Source organism: Dendrobates tinctorius, unplaced genomic scaffold (assembly GCF_039654945.1).
Source record: "Dendrobates tinctorius isolate UK_male_01 unplaced genomic scaffold, ASM3965494v1 ptg000189l, whole genome shotgun sequence".
NCBI classification, from domain to species: Eukaryota; Metazoa; Chordata; class Amphibia; order Anura; family Dendrobatidae; genus Dendrobates; species Dendrobates tinctorius.
Window position 1 is genome coordinate 10,644,068 of NW_027361856.1, and position 27,990 is coordinate 10,672,057.

The window sequence follows — 27,990 nt, forward strand, 5'->3', positions numbered from 1 at the left end:
TTTTTCTCCCATTTTCAATTCATCTTTCTAGTTTGTCGTGGGACCTTCTAATTCATCTGGAAGTGAAAATATATCTTCATCACCTCTGATCATCTACCGTACTATCAAGCTCCTCCACTACATGTCTATATGATCTTTTGTATTGTGCTTGTATGTATGTCTGAAAGTATATTCCTGATATAGGATGTTTTATATATGACTATATACTGTTGCATATTCGCGATTGTAAGGGTGCATATTTTTGGTACACTTTTGTTCTACATTATATTATTCTAATGTGGAGGTTTTCTTCTCTCTACTCTGACATTATGTTCCAGTGGTGATTTAGTGGTTGTGCGCATGCGCGCTGTTTTCCTTGGTGTTGGCGATCGGGGGCGGCGTCTTTTTGCCTTCCCGCCGGGCTCTGGGAGGTTCCCTTCCTCCTTGCGCCCGGGGTAATGTATGACGCCTTCCCCTGTATCAGCTGACGCCTCTGGTCTCCAGCGCGCATGCGCCGTTTAGAACCACGTTGATTGGCTCACTGATTCCCATGTGACCGCATCACATGGGACATAAGAAGGTCCTGCGCTCCACAACACACTGACTTCCCTTGAGAAAGCGTGGTCTCTTCACGCGAAACGCGCGTCGGGCTTTTCCTCACCTGGCCCTGGGGTCATCCCGCTCCTGCCTATACCTGGGTAAGATATCGTGTTACTGATGCTGCTTTTAGGCGATCGGTATTTACCTGCATTTTATGGTGTCTCCCTGGGCATTATTTAATAACATGTCGGTGTACAACTGCACTTGCTGTCTATCTTTTTATATATACACCGCATGTATATTTTATTCTTTAAGGCATGGTGGAGTGGGTATTACCCTGGGTGAGCTGTTTCTACCCTGTGGTGCTGTCATTTTACTTATTATATTTTTGATATGATGTTACCCTATATATTTCAATAAAGATTGTAAGATTTTTTTATCTTATTCACCTGTTGACTCAGATTCTCTCTTGCATGCAGGTTTTGAGTAAGGCCTATCGTAGGGTATACCTAGGCCTTTTTGTGTTTGGTCGCTACTCTCTAATCTTGGTATTTTACCATTTTTTCACTGGGCAGGTGTGTTTTAATATAACAATTAAAGACTAGTTTAAGGCTATGTGCCCACGATGCGATTTTTAAGCGTTTTTGCCGCGATTTTCAGCCCGAAAACGTTTAAAAATCATGTACAGAACGCCCCCCATGCATTCCTATGGCATTCCGCACATGCTGTGCTAATGCTGCGCTTTTTTCCGCGGCGGAATCGCATCACGGAAAAAAATCGCAGCATGATCATTCTTTTGTGCGGAATCGCAAAGAATTGCCGCGATTCCGCACCCATAGGAATGCATGAGAATCGCTTACTTCCCGCATGTGGCTATGCCCACCATGTGCAAAGTTAAGCGTCTCATGTGCGGTTGGTACCCACGGTGTGGAGGAGAGGAGACTGTCCTCCAGGCCCTGGGTACCATACCCCTGTGGAAAAAAAAAAAAAAAAAAAAAATCGGGGTATATTTACTTTCCGACGTCCCGCACTGCATTCCCGGCCTCAGCGTTCACAGTAATGACGTGGTCTCACGAGATCGCTATAGTAACGCGAGACCAACGTCATCACAGGTCTCGCAAGGCATTACTGGGAACGCTGAGGCCCGGGATGGCAGCGCGGGACGTCGGAAGGTAAATATACCCCGATTTATTATTTTTTTATCATTTTTAACATTTTATCTTTTACTATTGAGGCCGCATAGGCGGCCTCAATAGTAAAAAGCTGGTCACACTTGTCAAACACTATGTTTGATGAGTGTGACCAACCAGTCAATCACTTTCTAAGCGATGCTTCAAATCGCTTGGAAAGTGCTTGAGAAAATCGCAGCAAAATCGCAAATAGAATCGCGGTAAAATCGCGAGGAAAAAACCGCGCGATTTCTGGGAAGGAGTCCGGTTTTTAGTGTGCGTTTTAAAACGCTACGTGGGCACATAGCCTTAGGCTGTGTGCCCACGTAGCATTTTTTGAGCGTTTCTGCAGCGCTTTTAGACAAGCATTTCTGCTGCAGAAACGCTTAAGAAAAGCATCCAATTGATTTTTAATGAAGAACGCACCTGTTGTGCCAATGGTGCGTTTTTAACCGCTGTGGAAACGCTTAGCGATTAAAAACGCGGCATGTTCATTAATTTTCCGGAATCGCGTGCGATTCCTCATACCATCAATTATATGGGTAAAGACGCTTAGGAAAACGCATGCAAAAACGCTTGACAAACGCTTAAAAAAGTGCGTCAAAAAACGCATGCGTTTTCTCAGGAGCAGGGTGTGCGATTCTGCTTCAGAATTGCTACGTGGGCACATAGCCTTAAGGGAGTTCATATTCACTTTTTTTTTCGGCCTCCCAGGAAGCCTGCCTCTCCCTGGGGAGAAGAGAGGCAGGCTTTGGCCCTCCTCCTGGAAGGGTGTGACTGTAATCTCCTGTCCTACAGTCACCTCCCCCAGTAATGGCCGATAACAGGGAATAATAGATTGTAGTCACCTGTCCACACATTACAACCGCCTGCAATAATACAGTAATTACTATAGACGATGTGCAGCTCTTTGTCGCCACCTGCTGTTCACTCTCACCCTGACTGGCATTATACACCTTTATATGCAGCATCACAAGCTCAGACCCCACAGTCTGGAGATTATAACTGCGCTGGACTGTAATAAGAGGAGCAGTGAACACATATAGGTAGTCTCAGCCATAGACATATGCATTTATGGGCGGTTCTTAAACCCTTGCTCCACCCCCTAGTAATAAACCGCACTCACAAGCAGCAGCTGCGAACCCTTCTCTAATCTGGAGTTGGGCAGTGCCGGACCTCGGGGTGTTAATGATGGCATTGCTTCCCCGCATTACACAGTTCACACACACAGCAATCATGTTCTGAAGAGGCTTTATTGGAACATAGTGTGAGCCCGTTGTCAGTGCAGGGTCTCCATAGGGCAGGCCCAGTGTCGGTACAGGGTCTCAACAGTGCGGGCCCGGGGTCGGTACAGGGTCTCAATAGTGCGGGCCCGGGGTCGGTACAGGGTCTCAATAGTGCGGGCCCGGGGTCGGTACAGGGTCTCAATAGTGCGGGCCCGGGGTCGGTACAGGGTCTCCATAGTGCGGGGGCCTGTGTCGGTGCAGAGTCTCCATAGTGCAGGGGCCAGTGTCGGTGCAGGGTCTCCATAGGGCAGGGGCAGGGTCTTAGTGTGGGCTCGGTGTCAGTGCAGAGTCTCAATAGTTTGGGCCCGGTGTCGGTGCAGAGTCAATAGTACAGACCCGGTGTTGGTGCAGGGTCTCAATAGTGCGGGCACAGTGTCGATGCAGGGTCTCCATAGTGCAGGCCCCTGTCGATGCAGAGTCTCCATAGTGCGGTGGGCCATGTTGATGCAGAGTCACCATAGTGAGGGCCTGTGTCGGTGCAGGGTCCCAATAGTGCGGGCCTGATGTCGGTGCAAGGTCTCCTTGGTGTGGGCAGCACGCACATGCCCACTAGTCCAGCAGCTCCTTAATACACCAGCAGCACAGAAGGAAGTACAGGCACTCCTTCAGGCTCTGCAGCATGGAGTACCCGAGGTTCATGCCCATGACATTCTTGTAGCGGGGCACTGGCAGCGTCATACTCCGAAGTGCCTGTCCCATGGAAAACGGAGCAAATGGGATCATGGACCGATGTGGCTCGGCCTGGCACAGTGGGGGCACAGCACAGCGCTGTCTCTTTAGAGGGATCATCATCTGGCTGGCGGCAGAGAGGGGGCAATATATTAGCTGCGGGCAGAGTGAGGGCTCAGCAGCAGGAAAGTGCCAGTATCTGCAGAGGGAGGAGCCCCTCGTGTGCAGCCGCTGACACAGTGCTGACACAGCGGCATTATCCCGGGTCAGCGAGCCGTTCCCCGGCATATGACATGCACACTTCCCCCACTGCGCAGGTTCCTGGGGTGGCATCTATTCCTGCAGACTGGTGAGAGAGAAGACGGAGAGTGAGGCCAGGCAGCGGGCGATGGCGGCACATGTAGGCAGCAGCACATATACGTTACTTCCTGGCCGTGCGCTCTTCCTCCTCCTTCTCCAGCATGTAGGCAGGGTGGAAGCTCTCCACGCCCGCTGGGGTGATGTACCGCAGAGCTGGGTTCTTGGTGGTGTTCGCTGTGCTGCCCAGAGACGTGTACCTGGCAGAAAGAGGAGAGGTCAGAATCGAAGTGTCGCGGGCAGGGCCAGAGAGGTGCCTGCAGGATGTGAGCGGCACACGCAAGAACAGAGCAGGCAGGAGCGGAGAGGCGCAGGCAGAATCCAGGAGGTGAAGGCATGAATGGAGCAGGAAGGACAGGAGAAGAGAAGTCTGGAGTGGAGCACACAAACAGAGCAGGCAAGACTGGAGCAGGGAGGAACAGAGTGATGCTGGCAGGTCTGGAGTGGCGCACACAAACAGAGCAGGCAAGACTGGAGCAGGGAGGAACAAAGTGATGCTGGCAGCTCTGAGTGGTATAGGTAACAACAGAGCAAGCAGAAGTGACGCAGGCAGGGCCGAAGCGGTTCGGGTAGGTCTGGAGCGGAGCAGGCATGAATGGAGCTGGCAGGAGCGGACAGGTGCAGGCAGGACTGGAGCAGAGCAGACATGATTGAAGCAGAAAGGCGCAGTCAGAACCGGAGCAGTGCGGGCAGGTCAGGAGCGGCATAGGCATGAACGAAACAAGCAGGAGCTACGCAGGCTGGACTGGAGCGGGGCAGACAGGTCCAGAGCGAGACAGACAAGACCGAAGCAGGCAGGAGCAGAGCGATGCTGGCAGGTCCGGAGAAGCGAAGGTATGAATGGAGCAGGAAAGCGCGGAGAGGTGCAAGCAAGTCTAGAGAGGAGCAGGCATGATTGGAGCAAAAAGGCACAAGCAGAACCAGAGCAGTGTGGCCAGGAACAGAGCGATGCTGTCAGGTCTGGAGCTGCATAGGCATGAACGGAACAAGCAGGAGCAACGCCGGCAGGACTGGAGAAGTGCGGACAGGTCCAGAGCGGCGCAGACCGGTCTGGAGTGGAGAAGGCATAGGCAGGACCGGAGCAGTGCAGGCAGGAACAGAGCGATGCTGGAAGGTCTGGAGCAACATAGGCATGAACGGAACAAGCAGGAGCGACGCAGGCAGGACTGGAGTGGTGTGGGCAGGTCCGGTGCGGTGCAGGCAGGTCCAAAGCAGAGCAGGTATGAATTGAGCTGGCAGGAGCAGGCAGGACTGGAGCGGTGCAGGCAAGAGGGGAGCGGCATAAGCAAGAAGGAGTAGACAGAAGCGGAGAGGCGCAGGCAGAATCCGGGTGGTGCAGGCATGAATGGAGCAGGCAGGACAGGAGCGGACAAGTCTGGAGTGGTGCAGGCATAAATGGAGCAGGTAAGAGTGAAGCAGGCAGGAACGGAGCAGGCAGGAACAGAGCGATGCAGGTAGGTCTGGAGCGGCGAAGTTATGAACAGTGCAGGAATTAATGAAGCATGCAGGAGCGAAGAGGCAGGTCTGGAGCGGAGCAGGCATGATTGGAGCGGAGAGGTGCAGGTAGTACCGCAGCGGTGCAGGCAGGAACAGAGTGATGCAGGCAGGTCTGGAGCAGCATAGGCATGAACGGAACAAACAGGAGCGACGCAGACAGGACTTGAGCGGCTCACCCTTTATCGTACAGGATACAGTATGGGATGTAGAGCGTTCGCAGGAACTCCCAGATGTCACGGTACGACCAGTCCTGCAGAGATGCACGTCAGTCACCCATAACACAAAACTCCCATCACATGGCCAGCAGCTGAAGCTCACTCACCAGCAGGGGGTTCACCCGCATGTACTGGGGCCAGCCGGGGTCCGTCATACACATGGGGGTCAGGGAGCGAGAGTAAGGATCGGTGTGGCGGGTCCCCATCAGTATGGCCTCCAGCTGCGGCTGCTCCGCCTTCAGGTCCATCAGCGCCTGCTTAATGTCCCCCTGAATGGTGTAGATCTGCAGACTATACCTGCGGGGGAGAGGAGAGTGAGCGGTGGAGCCGGAGGGAGGGCGTTAGTGGATACCGAGGGTGCACATGAATGACCAGCACATCAACACAATCACGCAGCACAGTACCGGCAACTCGCTACACCAGCAACATGGACACAAACAAGACGCAGCGCAGCACCGGGCAACACGCAGCACAGCAACGGGCAACATGCAGCACCATCAACACGCTGCACATCACCAGCAACACGCAGTACAGCACTGGGCAACACAGCTCTGCTAACATGCAGCACAGCTCCAGTTAACCGGACTGGGGTGATGACTCCGGTGCACTGACCGTTTGGTGGTGTCCTGCATGAACTGCTCCATCTCTGGGAAGGCCGATACGTTGCGAATGTACAGAGCCTGCAGCTTGTCCCTACGCTCTGGATAGCGCCTGCAGATGAAGCAGAGCTGGGTGAGCTCCTAGCGAGTCTCGCCGTCCTCCCGCTGGGCCTCCCTCTCACCTCTGCACAGCGGCGTGGTACAGGTGCAGCAACGCGGTGCAGTCCTTCCCACCATTGAACGCCACGCACATATTCTCTAGGCGGTACTGATCCAGTGAATCCTCCACCGTCTGGAGCGCAGAGCAAACCTTCCCTCCAAGAGGAGACCCTGTCCACACAGAAAGGATTAACAGAGCTGAGACCCCGGGCCTGCCAAGTTTAATCAGAAGCACTACCAAATTTCTGCAGCTTTTTAACAGACTTTTTGCTCTACCTGCAAGACCTGTGTTTGATATCAATTGGAAGACACACAAGGAACAGTTCTCACAGCTGAAGGATTGTCAGAATTGTTTCTGCCCCCTGTCCTGCGGGTTTATTACAATGCATCGGTCTACTCCACAGAACTTCGAATCCTAGGATGAGGATGGGTTGCTAGCCCTTTAATAGTTTGGATGGGGGCTATATAGAACACAGCAAGGGTAGGGTACACCTACCTGACTGCGCCAGCTGGTATACCTCCGCCGCTGCCTTGGACACGGTGTCTCTGACAAAAGGCACCACCACTCCGGGGGGAAGACGCTGGACTAGGAAGTTGTAGGCCTCCTCCAGACGGGGCTCAGAGTCCGAGTCCAGGGTCAGTTGCACCCGGTAGTAATTGTTGCTCCAGTCGGGGTAGGAGCCGAGGCTGACGTGCCTACGGTAGCAGGTGTTGGCTTCCTCCAGGATGGGGGTGATAGACAACTCATCGGCGTTGACAAAAATCTCACGGCAGTAGAAGTGCATCTTGTCATTACGGAAAAGGTGGTCCAGACCCTCTAGAGCACGCTCCATCAGGGAAGGAATACCGGGGAAGACGTAGACGTTGTGCACGCTGATCAGTGGGTACTTGAAGCAGTCGCCAGTGCGCTTGTCCGTGCCGTAGTTGAGTTTGGAGGAGACGGGAATCCGTGCCAGCTTCATTTCAGGGCACCAGGCCTCAGACTTCCCGAAGAACTTCTGCACCAGGGAGACCAGCTCTGGGTGCGGGAAGACCCCCTCTCCGAAAGCCTTAGCTACAGCCTCGAAGGTGACGTCATCGTGTGTGGGGCCGATCCCACCGGAAGTCAAGACGTAGGTGTAGCGGGAGGAAAACGCAGAAATCTCCCCCGCTATGATGTCCACGTCATCTGGAATAACCGAAATCCTGCTCACCCGCACACCAATGGAGCGCAGCTTCTTACATATGAAGTAGGAGTTTGTGTCCTGAGTGTGGCCCTAAATGGGGTGAGAAAAGGTTGCGACATTACCAAGTGGTAGCAAAGCAGCACTCAAAACGCAGCCCGGCATTCAGGAAATAATGTCATAGCCAAAAATGAGGGGAGTGTGAGGAGCGGCGGGTTCTAGATCAGGTCAGCACGAGAAGCCGAGAGCGAGGGCACGGACGGCTTTAGATCAGGGGAGCAGGCGGAGCTGCAGGCTCTAGATGAAGGGAATGCATTGAGCGATGGGCGCTAAATGAGGGGGAGCAGGTGGAGTGGTGAGCAATAGATGAGGGGAGCAGGTGGAGTGGCAGGCTCTGGATGAGGGGAACACACTGAGCGGTGAACTCTAGACAAGAGGAACAGGTGGAGTGGTGGGCACTAGATGAGGGGATTGAGTGGATTGGTGGGCACTTGATGAGGTCAGCACGAGGAGCCAAGAGCAAGGGCGTAGACTGCTTCAGATCAGGGGAACGCACTGAGCAGTGGGCTCTAGATGAGGGGAGCAGGTGGATTGGCAGGCACTAGATGTAGGGAGTAGGTGAAGTGGTGAGCACTAGATGAGGGGAGGAGGTGGAGTTGCGGGCACTAGATGTAGGGAGTAGGTGAAGTGGTGAGCACTAGATGAGGGGAGGAGGTGGAGTGGCGGGCACTAGATGAAGGGAGTTGTGACGGGAGTATTCTCCAGAGCAAGGAGGGACAACAGGCCTGGGAATAATCCAACAGATTTATTGACCAAAAAACAGGAACAACACGAAGGTAATTTGCAGAGTCCCAAAATAAGTCCACAGGAAACTGATTCGGGGGCACTTCCCGACAATCCTTGTGCCAGATCACAAAACCATAGTCCTTTAAGAGTCCCAGAAATCCACCACGATCACACAGAGGCCGAAGCTTCCTCAGACAGCCTCGTCCTACTCTTTTAGCATCCAACTCACATCTGATCTTAAAGCAAGAATGTATTGTCAGGGCTCCTGGGATCAGTCCATCTGAAGGGGGGTAGGGGTCACACCTACTATTCAATGGTTTGGTCCATCAGAAGATTCTAGAAATGTAAGGGCTCCACTTAGTCTACAGGATGTGTATTGTAGGTTATCTTCTGCTTAGGAAAACAATAGCCAAAGTTCCACTAGCTGTTGACACAAGCCTAAATTAGATTATGGTCCAGGTACATCACAAGACATTGCAAGTATTGGGGGAAGGAGACATGGTTAATTTACAGCAAATGAACCAGAGGAAAGTTAAATGACATATTATACAAAATACAGGACAGGGCAAGACTGCAAATCATGACAATCCCTTCCCCTCCCAATTTGTGTACGTACTAGGGACCTCTACAGGTCACTGGTTAAGTACACACAGGCATGGCTGACAGGACTCAGGGCTCCTCTTGCCTGGACAGTCCATCTGCATTTTGGTGTTGGCTGCCTCTTCTATACTGTATGGTAAAGTTATAGGGCTGCAGTGCCAGGCTCCATCGTAGTAAGCGTCCATTGTCCCCAGCGACTCTGTTCAGCCAGGTGAGGGGATTGTGATCAGTAACCACAGTGAATTCTCGTCCATATAGATACGGCCTTAGTTTCCTAAGGGCCCACACTACAGCCAGACATTCTTTTTCAACAGTTGCATAGGCCACTTCTCGGTCCAGCAGTTTCCGGCTGAGGTAGGCAATGGGGTGCTCGTCCCCAGCTGCATTCACCTGGCTGAGGACAGCTCCCAGTCCATAAGCAGAGGCGTCCGTCTGCACAATGAATCTCCTCTTGTAGTCTGGAGCAGCCAGAACAGGGTCACAGACCAGAGCGTCCTTCAGCTGGTTAAAAGCCTCATCACAGGCTGGAGTCCAGATCACCAGCCGGGGCATCGTTTTCTTGGTCAGGTCGGTAAGAGGCTTGGCCACAGTGCTGAAATGAGAAACAAATTTTCGGTAATAACTGGCAGTGCCCAAAAAAGCCATAACTTGTTTCTTAGTTTGGGGTACAGGCCAGTCTCTAATAGCCTGGATTTTGGCAGGTTCGGGACGGAGCTTCCCTCCTCCTACTCTATGCCCTAGGTACTGGACTTCACCCATCCCCAATTGGCATTTATCTGGTCGAATGGTTAGGCCTGCTGCAAGAAGCAGGTCAAGAATAACGGCTACTTGGTTCAGATGTTCCTCCCACGTCTGGCTGAAGATAGCGATATCATCCAAGTAGGCACAAGCAAAGTCACCACATCCCCGGAGGATCTGGTCCACCATTCTCTGGAAGGTGGCCGGGGCATTCTTCATTCCAAAGGGCATATTTAGGAATTCATACAGACCAAAGGGGGTTATAAAAGCGGACCGTTCTCTCCCCTCCTCCGTCAGAGGGATTTGCCAGTATCCCTTACTGAGATCAAAGATAGTGACATATCGGGATCCAGCCAGTCGGTCTAGAAGTTCGTCAATACGAGGCATTGGGTAAGGATCACTGACAGTATGGTCGTTTAGTCGTCTATAGTCCACACAAAATCGAGTACTCCCATCCTTCTTGGGTACTAACACCACAGGAGAGGCCCAAGGGCTATGGGAGGCCTGGATTACCCCAAGCTGTAGCATCTCCTCCAGTTCGTGCTGCATGGTGTTTCGAACTGATTCAGGTACCCGGTAAGGAGCCTGTTGTATGGGACGGATGCCCTGAGTGTCCACATGATGTTGGGTGACGGTGGTTCGACCTGGTTGGGATGAGAAAGCAGCACGTCTCTGTTGAAGCACTCCCAGCATCTGGTTTTTCTGTAAGGAATCCAGGTGATCTCCCAGAGGAACCTGTTCCACAGTGGATGGGGCTCTCGCTGCTTCCACAAGATCAGGTAGGGAGTCCTCATCCTCTTGACCGTCCTCTGAAGCTAGCCGACAGCTTGCTATCATTGGAAGGGTCCGGTCATGGTACTCCTTAATCATATTCACATGGACAGTCTTTTGTCTTAGCCCCTGATCATCTAAAGCAAGAAGGTAATTGGTGTCATTCAGTTTTCTGAGAACCCGGAAGGGACCCTCCCATGTTGTCTGCAGTTTATTCTGCCGATGGGGAACAATCATTAAGACCTGTTGTCCTTCTACAAACTCCCGGTAGCGTGCTTTACGGTCATACCATGTCTTCTGTCTGGTTTGAGCCATCCGCACATGACTCTGGGCAAAACTAGCAAGTTGGGCCAGGGTTTCTCGCAGCTTTAGGACATAAGGGACAACAGGGGCCCCTGTATCTTCAACTTGCCCCTCCCAGTATTCCTTGAGCAGGGTTAAGGGTCCTCGGACCTTTCTTCCAAAGAGTAGTTCAAAGGGGGAGAACCCAGTGGACTCCTGGGGAACTTCCCGATAGGCAAACAAGAGATGGGGTAGGTACTTCTCCCAGTTTGAATCTCTGTCAGTGAAGGCCCTCAGCATATTCTTCAGAGTGCCATTAAATCGTTCACAAAGTCCATTTGTTTGGGGATGATACGGGGTCGTGCGGATCGCTCGTACTCCACAGGTGCGCCACAGACACTGGACCAGCTCTGACATGAACTGGGAGCCTTGGTCCGACAAGATCTCACTGGGAAATCCTACTCTGGTGAAAATGGTAACCAGGGCCTCGGCCACCTTGGCTGCAGAAATACTTGACAAGGCCACCGCTTCTGGATATCGGGTGGCATAGTCCACAACAGTGAGAATGTACTGCTTTCCAGATTTACTTGGTTTAGCCAGAGGTCCAATGATATCAACAGCTACTCTTTGAAAGGGTTCTTCTATTATAGGGAGCGGTTGCAGGGGTGCCTTTGGGTGATCTCCGGGTCGCCCTCTACGCTGACATATGTCGCAAGTTCGGCAGAAATGCGCCACTGCTTGGGAAATCCCAGGCCAATAGAAAGATTGAGTCAATCGCCTCTCGGTGCGGGTTTTGCCTTGATGGCCAGCAGTAGGAATATCATGAGCAAGGTGTAATAGGGGAATTCTGTATTTCTGAGGAACAATCAGCTGTTTGCTATAGGTCCAGGGCTTATCTAGGGAGTCGGCATTGGTAACCCGATACAGAAGTCCATTTTCTCTGATAATTCTTTCTCCATTCTCCCCTAGCTGCCCTATTTCAGCTCGAGCTCTAAAACTAGCTAGGGTGGGGTCAGTCTCCACTTCTTGTCTAAACTGAACTTTATCCCAGGTAACATTCATATTATCCCCACAAGAAGAATCACTCACCGGCTGTGACGGCAGTTCTGGTGGCCTCATTTCCATGGATGGGTTGTACACGTCCACATTTGCTGCTCTCTTGGCTTGACTTCGGGTTACCGCACCGACAAAGTGGCAATGAAGATTCCCCACATCATTTCCTAGAAGAACGTCTGCAGGGAGGCCGCTCATCACACCGACCATGCATTGTTTGGCCCCAAAGCCATAATCCAGGGTCACACTCGCTCTTGGAATATATCTCTGGGTACCTCCAGCCAATTCAATGGCAATTCCTGGTCCCTTTTGAATTGCTTCTGGTTGAATTACTCGGGGATCGGCTATGGTGAGAAAAGCCCCAGTGTCACGGAAGCCAACAACTTTTTGACCATCCAGCACGACCTCCTGTAGATGTTTGTGCTGAAGATCAGAGGAACAGGTGGCTGGGGCTCGCACCCCATAGACTCCTGGTAGGGAAGCCAGGATATCAGAGTCACTTGGCAAGTCATCAGGCACTGAATCCATCTCTTCTCCAGGTGAGGGGGTCTGTAGATAATGAACAGGCAAAGGCGGTCTGTAGGTGTTCTGCCTCCGTACACCTGGACATTGGAATTGCATATGCCCGGGCTGCCCACATCCATAGCATCTGCGCTCTGGGATTCTTCCTCCACGTCGTAGTCCCAAAGGTGGAGCAGGAGTAATGCGAGGCACAGTCACACGAAGGTCACCATGAGTTGATGGTCTAGTGGGATGGTGAATATTGGAGGCAGAAGGACCAGGGGCCGCCAGCGTTGGGGGGCTGGTAGTGTTTTTCTCCCTGAGTAGTAATTTTTTCCACTGAGGCTTGATGGTGAGAGCCTCATCAGCTAGAGCTGCAGCTTCCTCCACTGTTGCTGGTCTCCTTTCACGCACCCATTCCCGGATCTCAGCGGGGCACTTAAAATAAAACTGCTCTTTTAGGATGACCTGCAGGAACGTTTCCCAGGTTATTGCCTCCTCTGCCTCCAGCCAGCGATGACATATATGTTTGAGTTTGTGAGCATACATCTTGAAGGACACTTCCTCATCACAGGCTAAAGTACGGAACTGAGTCCTGTAAGTGTCTGGGGTTACAGCATAATGTTCTAGAATAGTCTGTTTAATCTCCGCATACTCACAGTTCAACCGAGGGTCCATAGCTCTATAGGCTGCGGCAGCTCCACCCTCTAAGAGCCCCACAAGATGTCGGACGCGCTCCCTCTCCGGGACTTCCATTAATCGACACTGATGCTCAAAGTCCAGGAAGAAGCCCTCAATGTCACCGGAAGCCTCATTAAACGGCTTGAAGTCTTTGCGGGACACTCTGGGGAGTTCCCTCATGGGGGATGCTGTGGGTACAGTCTGTCTGGAGCTTCTCGCTGCCTCCAAAGTGATCTCCCTCTCCAGCATTGCCCTCTCCTCCATCCTGCGCTGCCTCTCCTTGGCTGTGCGCATGACCTCCCTCTTATCTTCTATGGTAGCCTCTTCTCCCAGCAAGGCCATCTCCTCCTCGTACCACACAACCCACTGACTTTTTTGGGTATTTACCTCCGACTGCCGCCTTTCCTCTCTTTGCTGTGAGGATCCTTCCTCAGCATCATCTTGCAGGTGAACTGCTTCCAAAGCCTCAATCAGCTGCTCCTTGGAGAGTCCCTTGTAGCTGACTCCCAGTTCACGGGCCTTTGTTTGTAGGTTCACCGCAGTCCAGTTCTTGTACTCTGCGGTGCTGGTTCCAGATGTTGATGGGCCGTTGTCCTCCATTCCTTCTGCTCTGATCCCACCGCTGCCACCAGTTTGTGACGGGAGTATTCTCCAGAGCAAGGAGGGACAACAGGCCTGGGAATAATCCAACAGATTTATTGACCAAAAAACAGGAACAACACGAAGGTAATTTGCAGAGTCCCAAAATAAGTCCACAGGAAACTGATTCGGGGGCACTTCCCGACAATCCTTGTGCCAGATCACAAAACCATAGTCCTTTAAGAGTCCCAGAAATCCACCACGATCACACAGAGGCCGAAGCTTCCTCAGACAGCCTCGTCCTACTCTTTTAGCATCCAACTCACATCTGATCTTAAAGCAAGAATGTATTGTCAGGGCTCCTGGGATCAGTCCATCTGAAGGGGGGTAGGGGTCACACCTACTATTCAATGGTTTGGTCCATCAGAAGATTCTAGAAATGTAAGGGCTCCACTTAGTCTACAGGATGTGTATTGTAGGTTATCTTCTGCTTAGGAAAACAATAGCCAAAGTTCCACTAGCTGTTGACACAAGCCTAAATTAGATTATGGTCCAGGTACATCACAAGACATTGCAAGTATTGGGGGAAGGAGACATGGTTAATTTACAGCAAATGAACCAGAGGAAAGTTAAATGACATATTATACAAAATACAGGACAGGGCAAGACTGCAAATCATGACAGGAGTGAAGTGGGGGGCTCAAGATGAGGGGAGTGGGTGGAGTGGTGAACTCTAGATAAGGGGAGCGCGTAGAATGGCGGGCTCTAGATGAGGGGACTGAGTGGAGTGGCGGGCTCTAGATGAGGTCAGCACGAGGAGCCAAGAGCGAGGGCGCGGATGGCTTCAGATCAGGGGAACGCACTGAGCGCTGGGCTCTATATGAGGGGAGCAGGTGGAGTGGCGGGCTCTAGATGAGGGGAGCAGGTGGAGTGGTCGGAACTAGATGATAGATGAAGGCAGTGAGTGGAGCAACGAGCTCTAGATGAGGGGAGAGGGTGGAGCTTTACGTAAGGGAGCTGGTGGAGCGGCGGGCTCTAGATGAGGGGAGTTCTAGATTAGGGTAGAGCGGAGGGGTTTAGATGACGAAGCACGCAGAGAGGCGCGTTCTAGATGAAGGGAGCGGTGGGCTCTAGATGAGGTGACCACGTGGAGTGGTGGGCTTTAGATCATGGGAACGGTTGAAGCAGCGGTCACTACAAGAGGGGAGAGGATGGCGATGCGGGCTCTAAATGAGGGAAGCACGCGGAGCTAAATGCAAGGGGAATAAGTGGAGCAGGTGACTCTAGATGAGGGGGGAGAGGGAGGAGCGCCGGCCTCTAGATGAGGGGGAAGAGGGAGGAGCGCCGGCCTCTAGATGAGGGGGAAGAGGGAGGAGCGCCGGCCTCCAGATGAAGTCCACATATAACTGTTCCCACACAGACTTCTCTGGCAAAGTACAGTATACTGATCACCTTACCTAGTAAAATATGACATGGAGTCTGCCTAGCGCTTATTACTGGTTCATCGTGACAGAGCGGTGGCACTGGTGCGGGAGGCTGGAGCATGGCTAGTGAAATCTGACATTGAGTCTGCCTAGCGCTTATTACTGGTACATTCTGACATAGCGGTGGCACTGGTGCAGGAGCTGTAGCACGGCTAGTGAAATATAACATGGAGTCTGCCTAGCGCTTATTACCGGTACATCTTGACAGAGCGGTGACACTGGTGCGGCATGCAGGAGGCTGGAGTACGGCTAGTTAAATCTAACATGGAGTTGGCCCATCGCTTATTACCGGTACATCTTGACAGAGCGGTGGCACTGGTGTGGGATGCAGAAGCTGGAGTACGGCTAGTTACATCTAACATGGAGTTGGCCCATCGCTTATTACCGGTACATCTTGACAGAGCGGTGGCACTGGTGTGGGATGCAGGAGCTGGAGTACGGCTAGTTAAATCTAACATCGCTTATTACCGGTACATCTTGACAGAGCGGTGGCACTGGTGAGACATGCTGGAGCATGGCTAGTGAAATCAGACATGGAGTCAGCCTATCGCTTATCCTGACAGAGCAGTGGCACTGGTGCGAGATGCGGAGGAAGGGGTGAAAGGTGACTGCAGCCACGCAGGATAGGCACTTACCTTTAGGATCTCATCCCCGATAATGATGATGCCAGCGGTGACAGCCCTGTTATCAGGCGCGATGCCCTCCGCTGAAGTCGATGGCTGGCAGAAGTTGTTAGAGGACATGATAAGATGAGCCTGCACCCGCCCCAACCGGCAGACCTCTCTGCTGAGCCGCACACCACCACAGCCCCACATAAGCCACCGACTCAGCCACCACAATGGGCCCCTGGAAAGAGAGACAAGAGTAAAAGAACAAAGGTCCCGAGGTGGGGGAGGGAGAAGGTAACCCCTTCATAACCAGACATCAGCTACAAGTAAATACTGTACTGGGGAATATATATATTATATATTGTAAAAATAAATAACGTACAGGTAAACTTTACAGGGTCGGTATACATTCAGTAAATAGTGTACAGGGGCAGTATACAGTCAGTGTATAGAGTAGAGGGGCAGTATACAATCAGTATACAGAGTACAGGAGAAGTATATAGTCAGTGTATAGTGTACAAGGGCAGTATACAATCAGTATATAGTGTACAGGAGCAGCATACAGTCAGTGTATAGAGTACAGGTGCAGTATACAGTCAGTATATAGTGTACAGGAGCAGTATACAGTCAGCATATAGTGGACAGGAGCAGTATACAGTGAGTATATAGTGGACAGGGGCAGTATACAGTGACTGTATAGTGTACAGAGGCAGTATACAGTCAGTATATAGTGTACAGGGGCAGTATATAGTCAGCATATAGTGTACAGGGGAAGTATATAGTCAGTGTATAATGTACAGGGGCAGTATGCAGTCAGTATATAGTGTACAGGGGAAGTATACAGTCAGTATATAGTGTACAGGGGCAGTATGCAGTCAGTATATAGTGTACAGGGGCAGTATGCAGTCAGTATATAGTGTACAGGGGAAGTATACAGTCAGTATATAGTGTACAGGGGCAGTATGCAGTCAGTATATAGTGTACAGGAGCAGCATACAGTCAGTGTATAGAGTACAGGTGCAGTATACAGTCAGTATATAGTGGACAGGGGCACTATACAGTGAGTGTATAGTGTACAGAGTCAGTATATAGTGTACAGGGGCAGTATATAGTCAGCATATAGTGTACAGGGTCGGTATACATTCAGTAAATAGTGTACAGGGGCAGTATACAGTCAGTGTATAGAGTAGAGGGGCAGTATACAATCAGTATACAGAGTACAGGAGAAGTATATAGTCAGTGTATAGTGTACAAGGGCAGTATACAATCAGTATATAGTGTACAGGAGCAGCATACAGTCAGTGTATAGAGTACAGGTGCAGTATACAGTCAGTATAAAGTGTACAGGAGCAGTATACAGTCAGCATATAGTGGACAGGAGCAGTATACAGTGAGTATATAGTGGACAGGGGCAGTATACAGTGACTGTATAGTGTACAGAGGCAGTATACAGTCAGTATATAGTGTACAGGGGCAGTATATAGTCAGCATATAGTGTACAGGGGAAGTATATAGTCAGTGTATAATGTACAGGGGCAGTATGCAGTCAGTATATAGTGTACAGGGGAAGTATACAGTCAGTATATAGTGTACAGGGGCAGTATGCAGTCAGTATATAGTGTACAGGGGCAGTATGCAGTCAGTATATAGTGTACAGGGGAAGTATACAGTCAGTATATAGTGTACAGGGGCAGTATGCAGTCAGTATATAGTGTACAGGAGCAGCATACAGTCAGTGTATAGAGTACAGGTGCAGTATACAGTCAGTATATAGTGGACAGGGGCACTATACAGTGAGTGTATAGTGTACAGAGTCAGTATACAGTCAGTATATAGTGTACAGGGGCAGTATATAGTCAGCATATAGTGTACAGGGTCGGTATACATTCAGTAAATAGTGTACAGGGGCAGTATACAGTCAGTGTATAGAGTAGAGGGGCAGTATACAATCAGTATACAGAGTACAGGAGAAGTATATAGTCAGTGTATAGTGTACAAGGGCAGTATACAATCAGTATATAGTGTACAGGAGCAGCATACAGTCAGTGTATAGAGTACAGGTGCAGTATACAGTCAGTATATAGTGTACAGGAGCAGTATACAGTCAGCATATAGTGGACAGGAGCAGTATACAGTGAGTATATAGTGGACAGGGGCAGTATACAGTGACTGTATAGTGTACAGAGGCAGTATACAGTCAGTATATAGTGTACAGGGGCAGTATATAGTCAGCATATAGTGTACAGGGGAAGTATATAGTCAGTGTATAATGTACAGGGGCAGTATGCAGTCAGTATATAGTGTACAGGGGAAGTATACAGTCAGTATATAGTGTACAGGGGCAGTATGCAGTCAGTATATAGTGTACAGGGGCAGTATGCAGTCAGTATATAGTGTACAGGGGAAGTATACAGTCAGTATACAGTGTACAGGGGCAGTATGCAGTCAGTATATAGTGTACAGGAGCAGCATACAGTCAGTGTATAGAGTACAGGTGCAGTATACAGTCAGTATATAGTGGACAGGGGCAGTATACAGTGAGTGTATAGTGTACAGAGGCAGTATACAGTCAGTACATAGTGTACAGGGGCAGTATATAGTCAGAATATAGTGTACAGGGGCAGTATATAGTCAGCATATAGTGTACAGGGGCAGTATATAGTCAGTGTATAGTGTACAGGGGCAGTATATAGTCAGTGTATAGTGTACAGGGGCAGTATATAGTTAGTAGTGTACAGGGGCAGTATACAGTGTATAGTGTACAGGGGCTGTATATAGTCAGTGTATAGTGTACAGGGGCTGTATATAGTCAGTATATAGTGTACAGGGGCAGTATATAGTCAGTATATAGTGTACAGGGGCAGTATATAGTCAGTATATAGTGTACAGGGGCAGTATATAGTCAGTATATAGTGTACAGGGGCAGTATATAGTCAGTATATAGTGTACAGGGGCAGTACAGTCAGTGTATAGTGTACAGGGGCAGTACATAGTCAGTATATAGTGTACAGGGGCAGTACATAGTCAGTATATAGTGTACAGGGGCAGTACATAGTCAGTATATAGTGTACAGGGGCAGTATATAGTGTACAGGGGCAGTATATGGTCAGTATATAGTGTACAGGAGCAGCATACAGTCAGTGTATAGAGTACAGGTGCAGTATACAGTCAGTATATAGTGGACAGGGGCAGTATACAGTGAGTGTATAGTGTACAGAGGCAGTATACAGTCAGTACATAGTGTACAGGGGCAGTATATAGTCAGCATATAGTGTACAGGGGCAGTATATAGTCAGCATATAGTGTACAGGGGCAGTATATAGTCAGTGTATAGTGTACAGGGGCAGTATATAGTCAGTAGTGTACAGGGGCAGTATACAGTCAGTGTATAGTGTACAGGGGCTGTATATAGTCAGTATATAGTGTACAGGGGCCGTATATAGTCAGTGTATAGTGTACAGGGGCTGTATATAGTCAGTATATAGTGTACAGGGGCAGTATATAGTCAGTATATAGTGTACAGGGGCAGTATATAGTCAGTATATAGTGTACAGGGGCAGTATATAGTCAGTATATAGTGTACAGGGGCAGTATATAGTCAGTATATAGTGTACAGGGGCAGTATATAGTCAGTATATAGTGTACAGGGGCAGTATATAGTCAGTATATAGTGTACAGGGGCAGTACATAGTCAGTATATAGTGTACAGGGGCAGTATATAGTGTACAGGGGCAGTATATGGTCAGTATATAGTGTACAGGGGCAGTATATGGTCAGTATATAGTGTACAGGGGCTGTATATAGTCAGTATATAGTGTACAGGGGCAGTATATAGTCAGTATATAGTGTACAGGGGCAGTATATATAGTCAGTATATAGTGTACAGGGGCAGTATAGTCAGTGTATAGTGTACAGGGGCAGTATAGTCAGTATATAGAGTACAGGGGCAGTATATAGTCAGTATATAGTGTACAGGGGCAGTATATAGTCAGTATATAGTGTACAGGGGCAGTATATAGTCAGTATATAGTGTACAGGGGCAGTATACGGGCAGTATATAGTGTACAGGGGCAGTATATAGTGTACAGGGGCAGTATATAGTGTACAGGGGCAGTATATAGTGTACAGGGGCAGTATATAGTGTACAGGGGCAGTATATAGTCAGTGTATAGTGTACAGGGGCAGTATAGTCAGTATATAGTGTACAGGGGCAGTATATAGTCAGTGTATAGTGTACAGGGGCAGTATATAGTCAGTGTATAGTGTACAGGGGCAGTATAGTCAGTGTATAGTGTACAGGGGCAGTATATAGTCAGTGTATAGTGTACAGGGGCAGTATATAGTCAGTGTATAGTGTACGGGGGCAGTAGTCAGTGTATAGTGTACGGGGGCAGTATATAGTCAGTGTATAGTGTACAGGTGCAGTATATAGTCAGTGTATAGTGTACAGGGGCAGTATACGGTCAGTAGGGTACAGGGGCAGTATATAGTCAGTATATAGTGTACAGGGGCAGTATATAGTCAGTGTATAGTGTACAGGGGCAGTATAGTCAGTGTATAGTGTACAGGGGCAGTATATAGTCAGTGTATAGTGTACAGGGGCAGTACATAGTCAGTGTATAGTGTACAGGGGCAGTACATAGTCAGTGTATAGTGTACAGGGGCAGTACATAGTCAGTGTATAGTGTACAGGGGCAGTATATAGTCAGTGTATAGTGTACAGGGGCAGTATATAGTCAGTGTATAGTGTACAGGGGCAGTATACAGTCAGTGTATAGTGTACAGGGGCAGTATATAGTCAGTGTATAGTGTACAGGGGCAGTATACGGTCAGTAGGGTACAGGGGCAGTATATAGTCAGTATATAGTGTACAGGGGCAGTATATAGTCAGTGTATAGTGTACAGGGGCAGTATATAGTCAGTGTATAGTGTACAGGGGCAGTATATAGTCAGTGTATAGTGTACAGGGGCAGTACATAGTCAGTGTATAGTGTACAGGGGCAGTACATAGTCAGTGTATAGTGTACAGGGGCAGTACATAGTCAGTGTATAGTGTACAGGGGCAGTACATAGTCAGTGTATAGTGTACAGGGGCAGTACATAGTCAGTGTATAGTGTACAGGGGCAGTATATAGTCAGTGTATAGTGTACAGGGGCAGTATATAGTCAGTGTATAGTGTACAGGGGCAGTATATAGTCAGTGTATAGTGTACAGGGGCAGTATATAGTCAGTGTATAGTGTACAGGGGCAGTATATAGTCAGTGTATAGTGTACAGGGGCAGTATAGTCAGTGTATAGTGTACAGGGGAAGTATATAGTCAGTGTATAGTGTACAGGGGCAGTATAGTCAGTGTATAGTGTACAGGGGCAGTATAGTCAGTGTATAGTGTACAGGGGCAGTATATAGTCAGTGTATAGTGTACAGGGGCAGTATATAGTCAGTGTATAGTGTACAGGGGCAGTATATAGTCAGTGTATAGTGTACAGGGGCAGTATATAGTCAGTGTATAGTGTACAGGGGCAGTATAGTCAGTGTATAGTGTACAGGGGCAGTATAGTCAGTGTATAGTGTACAGGGGCAGTATATAGTCAGTGTATAGTGTACAGGGGCAGTACATAGTCAGTGTATAGTGTACAGGGGCAGTATATAGTCAGTGTATAGTGTACAGGGGCAGTATATAGTCAGTGTATAGTGTACAGGGGCAGTATATAGTCAGTGTATAGTGTACAGGGGAAGTATAGTCAGTGTATAGTGTACAGGGGCAGTATATAGTCAGTGTATAGTGTACAGGGGCAGTATATAGTCAGTGTATAGTGTACAGGGGCAGTATAGTCAGTGTATAGTGTACAGGGGCAGTATATAGTCAGTGTATAGTGTACAGGGGCAGTATATAGTCAGTATATAGTGTACAGGGGCAGTATATAGTCAGTGTATAGTGTACAGGGGCAGTATATAGTCAGTGTATAGTGTACAGGGGCAGTATAGTCAGTGTATAGTGTACAGGGGCAGTATATAGTCAGTGTATAGTGTACAGGGGCAGTATATAGTCAGTGTATAATGTACAGGGGCAGTATATAGTCAGTGTATAATGTACAGGGGCAGTATGCAGTCAGTATATAGTGTACAGGGGAAGTATGCAGTCAGTATATAGTGTACAGGGGCAGTATGCAGTCAGTATATAGTGTACAGGGGAAGTATACAGTCAGTATATAGTGTACAGGGGCAGTATGCAGTCAGTATATAGTGTACAGGAGCAGCATACAGTCAGTGTATAGAGTACAGGTGCAGTATACAGTCAGTATATAGTGGACAGGGGCAGTATACAGTGAGTGTATAGTGTACAGAGTCAGTATACAGTCAGTATATAGTGTACAGGGGCAGTATATAGTCAGCATATAGTGTACAGGGTCGGTATACATTCAGTAAATAGTGTACAGGGGCAGTATACAGTCAGTGTATAGAGTAGAGGGGCAGTATACAATCAGTATACAGAGTACAGGAGAAGTATATAGTCAGTGTATAGTGTACAAGGGCAGTATACAATCAGTATATAGTGTACAGGAGCAGCATACAGTCAGTGTATAGAGTACAGGTGCAGTATACAGTCAGTATATAGTGTACAGGAGCAGTATACAGTCAGCATATAGTGGACAGGAGCAGTATACAGTGAGTATATAGTGGACAGGGGCAGTATACAGTGACTGTATAGTGTACAGAGGCAGTATACAGTCAGTATATAGTGTACAGGGGCAGTATATAGTCAGCATATAGTGTACAGGGGAAGTATATAGTCAGTGTATAATGTACAGGGGCAGTATGCAGTCAGTATATAGTGTACAGGGGAAGTATACAGTCAGTATATAGTGTACAGGGGCAGTATGCAGTCAGTATATAGTGTACAGGGGCAGTATGCAGTCAGTATATAGTGTACAGGGGAAGTATACAGTCAGTATATAGTGTACAGGGGCAGTATGCAGTCAGTATATAGTGTACAGGAGCAGCATACAGTCAGTGTATAGAGTACAGGTGCAGTATACAGTCAGTATATAGTGGACAGGGGCAGTATACAGTGAGTGTATAGTGTACAGAGTCAGTATACAGTCAGTATATAGTGTACAGGGGCAGTATATAGTCAGCATATAGTGTACAGGGTCGGTATACATTCAGTAAATAGTGTACAGGGGCAGTATACAGTCAGTGTATAGAGTAGAGGGGCAGTATACAATCAGTATACAGAGTACAGGAGAAGTATATAGTCAGTGTATAGTGTACAAGGGCAGTATACAATCAGTATATAGTGTACAGGAGCAGCATACAGTCAGTGTATAGAGTACAGGTGCAGTATACAGTCAGTATATAGTGTACAGGAGCAGTATACAGTCAGCATATAGTGGACAGGAGCAGTATACAGTGAGTATATAGTGGACAGGGGCAGTATACAGTGACTGTATAGTGTACAGAGGCAGTATACAGTCAGTATATAGTGTACAGGGGCAGTATATAGTCAGCATATAGTGTACAGGGGAAGTATATAGTCAGTGTATAATGTACAGGGGCAGTATGCAGTCAGTATATAGTGTACAGGGGAAGTATACAGTCAGTATATAGTGTACAGGGGCAGTATGCAGTCAGTATATAGTGTACAGGGGCAGTATGCAGTCAGTATATAGTGTACAGGGGAAGTATACAGTCAGTATATAGTGTACAGGGGCAGTATGCAGTCAGTATATAGTGTACAGGAGCAGCATACAGTCAGTGTATAGAGTACAGGTGCAGTATACAGTCAGTATATAGTGGACGGGCAGTATACAGTGAGTGTATAGTGTACAGAGGCAGTATACAGTCAGTACATAGTGTACAGGGGCAGTATATAGTCAGCATATAGTGTACAGGGGCAGTATATAGTCAGCATATAGTGTACAGGGGCAGTATATAGTCAGTGTATAGTGTACAGGGGCAGTATATAGTCAGTAGTGTACAGGGGCAGTATACAGTCAGTGTATAGTGTACAGGGGCCGTATATAGTCAGTATATAGTGTACAGGGGCCGTATATAGTCAGTGTATAGTGTACAGGGGCTGTATATAGTCAGTATATAGTGTACAGGGGCAGTATATAGTCAGTAGTGTACAGGGGCAGTATACAGTCAGTGTATAGTGTACAGGGGCCGTATATAGTCAGTATATAGTGTACAGGGGCCGTATATAGTCAGTATATAGTGTACAGGGGCCGTATATAGTCAGTATATAGTGTACAGGGGCCGTATATAGTCAGTGTATAGTGTACAGGGGCTGTATATAGTCAGTATATAGTGTACAGGGGCAGTATATAGTCAGTATATAGTGTACAGGGGCAGTATATAGTCAGTATATAGTGTACAGGGGCAGTATATAGTCAGTATATAGTGTACAGGGGCAGTATATAGTCAGTATATAGTGTACAGGGGCAGTATATAGTCAGTATATAGTGTACAGGGGCAGTACAGTCAGTGTATAGTGTACAGGGGCAGTACATAGTCAGTATATAGTGTACAGGGGCAGTACATAGTCAGTATATAGTGTACAGGGGCAGTATATAGTGTACAGGGGCAGTATATGGTCAGTATATAGTGTACAGGGGCAGTATATGGTCAGTGTATAGTGTACAGGGGCTGTATATAGTCAGTGTATAGAGTACAGGTGCAGTATACAGTCAGTATATAGTGGACAGGGGCAGTATACAGTGAGTGTATAGTGTACAGAGGCAGTATACAGTCAGTATATAGTGTACAGGGGCAGTATATAGTCAGCATATAGTGTACAGGGTCGGTATACATTCAGTAAATAGTGTACAGGGGCAGTATACAGTCAGTGTATAGAGTAGAGGGGCAGTATACAATCAGTATACAGAGTACAGGAGAAGTATATAGTCAGTGTATAGTGTACAAGGGCAGTATACAATCAGTATATAGTGTACAGGAGCAGCATACAGTCAGTGTATAGAGTACAGGTGCAGTATACAGTCAGTATATAGTGGACAGGGGCAGTATACAGTCAGTGTATAGAGTACAGGTGCAGTATATAGTCAGTGTATAGTGTACAGGGGCAGTATACAGTCAGTGTATAGTGTACAGGGGCAGTATACAGTCAGTGTATAGTGTACAGGGGCAGTATACGGTCAGTAGGGTACAGGGGCAGTATATAGTCAGTATATAGTGTACAGGGGCAGTATATAGTCAGTATATAGTGTACAGGGGCAGTATAGTCAGTGTATAGTGTACAGGGGCAGTATATAGTCAGTGTATAGTGTACAGGGGCAGTACATAGTCAGTGTATAGTGTACAGGGGCAGTACATAGTCAGTGTATAGTGTACAGGGGCAGTATATAGTCAGTGTATAGTGTACAGGGGCAGTATATAGTCAGTGTATAGTGTACAGGGGCAGTATATAGTCAGTGTATAGTGTACAGGGGCAGTATATAGTCAGTGTATAGTGTACAGGGGCAGTATATAGTCAGTGTATAGTGTACAGGGGCAGTATATAGTCAGTGTATAGTGTACAGGGGCAGTATAGTCAGTGTATAGTGTACAGGGGCAGTATATAGTCAGTATATAGTGTACAGGGGCAGTATATAGTCAGTATATAGTGTACAGGGGCAGTATAGTCAGTGTATAGTGTACAGGGGCAGTATAGTCAGTGTATAGTGTACAGGGGCAGTATATAGTCAGTGTATAGTGTACAGGGGCAGTACATAGTCAGTGTATAGTGTACAGGGGCAGTACATAGTCAGTGTATAGTGTACTGGGGCAGTATATAGTCAGTGTATAGTGTACAGGGGCAGTATATAGTCAGTGTATAGTGTACAGGGGCAGTATATAGTCAGTGTATAGTGTACAGGGGCAGTATATAGTCAGTGTATAGTGTACAGGGGCAGTATATAGTCAGTGTATAGTGTACAGGGGCAGTATATAGTCAGTGTATAGTGTACAGGGGCAGTATATAGTCAGTGTATAGTGTACAGGGGCAGTATATAGTCAGTGTATAGTGTACAGGGGCAGTATATAGTCAGTGTATAGTGTACAGGGGCAGTATAGTCAGTGTATAGTGTACAGGGGCAGTATATAGTCAGTGTATAGTGTACAGGGGCAGTATATAGTCAGTGTATAGTGTACAGGGGCAGTATATAGTCAGTGTATAGTGTACAGGGGCAGTATAGTCAGTGTATAGTGTACAGGGGCAGTATATAGTCAGTGTATAGTGTACAGGGGCAGTATAGTCAGTGTATAGTGTACAGGGGCAGTATATAGTCAGTGTATAGTGTACAGGGGCAGTATATAGTCAGTGTATAGTGTACAGGGGCAGTATATAGTCAGTGTATAGTGTACAGGGGCAGTATATAGTCAGTGTATAGTGTACAGGGGCAGTATATAGTCAGTGTATAGTGTACAGGGGCAGTATATAGTCAGTGTATAGTGTACAGGGGCAGTATATAGTCAGTGTATAGTGTACAGGGGCAGTATATAGTCAGTGTATAGTGTACAGGGGCAGTACATAGTCAGTGTATAGTGTACAGGGGCAGTATATAGTCAGTATATAGTGTACAGGGGCAGTATATAGTCAGTGTATAGTGTACAGGGGCAGTATATAGTCAGTGTATAGTGTACAGGGGCAGTATATAGTCAGTGTATAGTGTACAGGGGCAGTATATAGTCAGTGTATAGTGTACAGGGGCAGTATATAGTCAGTGTATAGTGTACAGGGGCAGTATATAGTCAGTGTATAGTGTACAGGGGCAGTATAGTCAGTGTATAGTGTACAGGGGCAGTATATAGTCAGTGTATAGTGTACAGGGGCAGTATAGTCAGTGTATAGTGTACAGGGGCAGTATATAGTCAGTGTATAGTGTACAGGGGCAGTATATAGTCAGTGTATAGTGTACAGGGGCAGTATATAGTCAGTATATAGTGTACAGGGGCAGTATATAGTCAGTGTATAGTGTACAGGGGCAGTATAGTCAGTGTATAGTGTACAGGGGCAGTATAGTCAGTGTATAGTGTACAGGGGCAGTATAGTCAGTGTATAGTGTACAGGGGCAGTATAGTCAGTGTATAGTGTACAGGGGCAGTATATAGTCAGTGTATAGTGTACAGGGGCAGTATATAGTCAGTGTATAGTGTACAGGGGCAGTATATAGTCAGTGTATAGTGTACAGGGGCAGTATATAGTCAGTGTATAGTGTACAGGGGCAGTATATAGTCAGTGTATAGTGTACAGGGGCAGTATATAGTCAGTGTATAGTGTACAGGGGCAGTACATAGTCAGTGTATAGTGTACAGGGGCAGTATATAGTCAGTGTATAGTGTACAGGGGCAGTATACAGTTAGTATATAAAGTTCAGGAGTAGTGTGGTGTGTACAGTATACAGCTGCTGTCCGCATGTCGTGTGTACCGTTGTGTCCTGACCGGTTTCCTCACCTTTTCAGGGATCTCTTGACTTGAGTAGACTCGGAACTGGGTAGACGCGGCCAGACTGTATGGGCTGCTTCCAGGTATGACGTCATTTCCGGGGGCGTGTTCTGACGCAGGAAGAGAGAAGACGCCACTACTAGACTTTTGTCTCAGGAAGATGTCGGCGTGTGTCAGCTGCAGCGAGTGAAGTCCGAGTCCTCAGTGACACACAGGAGTGTGTTTATTACTTAACGGGTTGATTTTTGGTTGAGGGGGCATGAAACTTGGGGCTATCTAGTGGGGTTTGGGGGGTTAATGCACGCTTGCAGGTTCTTGTTGGTCTGGGGGGGCGTAATGCATAATTATGGTGGCTGGGTGGCTTTGGGACTTGATGCTTGGGTGAAGGGGTATTTGGTGGGGGCATCTGTTGTGACTTAATGGGGGGATTGTTTTTGGGGTAGGCGCCCGCCTGTTAGGGGTTTATGCTGAGGGGGGATGGATGACTGATGGGGGTTTATTTGTAGATTGTAAGCTCTCACGAGCAGGGTCGTCTTATTTTGCTTTAATTATTGTATTGTTAACGTTACTTATGACGTGCGTTTAGAAAGTGTTAAACTGTAAAGCGCTGCGGAATATGTTGGTGCTATATAAAGATTATTATTATGCTGGGGGGGAGGGGCCGTCTCATGGGAGTTTATGCTGGAGGGGTGGATGTCAGGGCCGGGCTGAGACCAAAAAGCAGCCCTGGCACAAAAAAAAATTCACCAGCCCACGTCCAATGAATGTCCTCACCCAAATCATAGAACACTGGCAGGTTGTGCCAACTTTTGCTTTAGCCGACACACAC

The 27,990-nt window shown here is 48.2% G+C and overlaps 2 protein-coding genes across 3 annotated transcripts; both read right to left on the reverse strand.

The window, feature by feature from the left end:
• Positions 1 to 2,922: 2,922 nt before the first annotated feature.
• Positions 2,923 to 27,325, reverse strand: FLAD1 (flavin adenine dinucleotide synthetase 1). 2 transcript variants are annotated; one of them, XM_073552380.1, is made up of 9 exons: positions 27,171 to 27,325; positions 15,744 to 15,954; positions 6,967 to 7,726; positions 6,494 to 6,641; positions 6,325 to 6,423; positions 5,820 to 6,009; positions 5,674 to 5,747; positions 4,069 to 4,200; positions 2,923 to 3,989 (listed from the first exon to the last, which is right to left on the reverse strand). In XM_073552380.1, exons 1-9 carry the CDS (start codon positions 27,254 to 27,256, stop codon positions 3,977 to 3,979), a joined length of 1,713 nt encoding a protein of 570 aa, XP_073408481.1. In that variant the 5' UTR covers positions 27,257 to 27,325; the 3' UTR covers positions 2,923 to 3,976. The 2 variants fall into 2 exon arrangements, 1 of the variants encoding a protein (XP_073408481.1); XR_012221514.1 differs by lacking the exons at positions 2,923 to 3,989; positions 4,069 to 4,200; positions 5,674 to 5,747; positions 5,820 to 6,009; positions 6,325 to 6,423 and adding an exon at positions 6,747 to 6,885 and having other exon boundaries at positions 6,506 to 6,641.
• LOC141055693 (uncharacterized) lies at positions 8,424 to 13,403 on the reverse strand. The gene is made up of 2 exons (XM_073552381.1): positions 11,900 to 13,403; positions 8,424 to 9,611 (listed from the first exon to the last, which is right to left on the reverse strand). Exons 1-2 carry the CDS (start codon positions 13,385 to 13,387, stop codon positions 9,537 to 9,539), a joined length of 1,563 nt encoding a protein of 520 aa, XP_073408482.1. The 5' UTR covers positions 13,388 to 13,403; the 3' UTR covers positions 8,424 to 9,536.
• Positions 27,326 to 27,990: the final 665 nt, after the last annotated feature.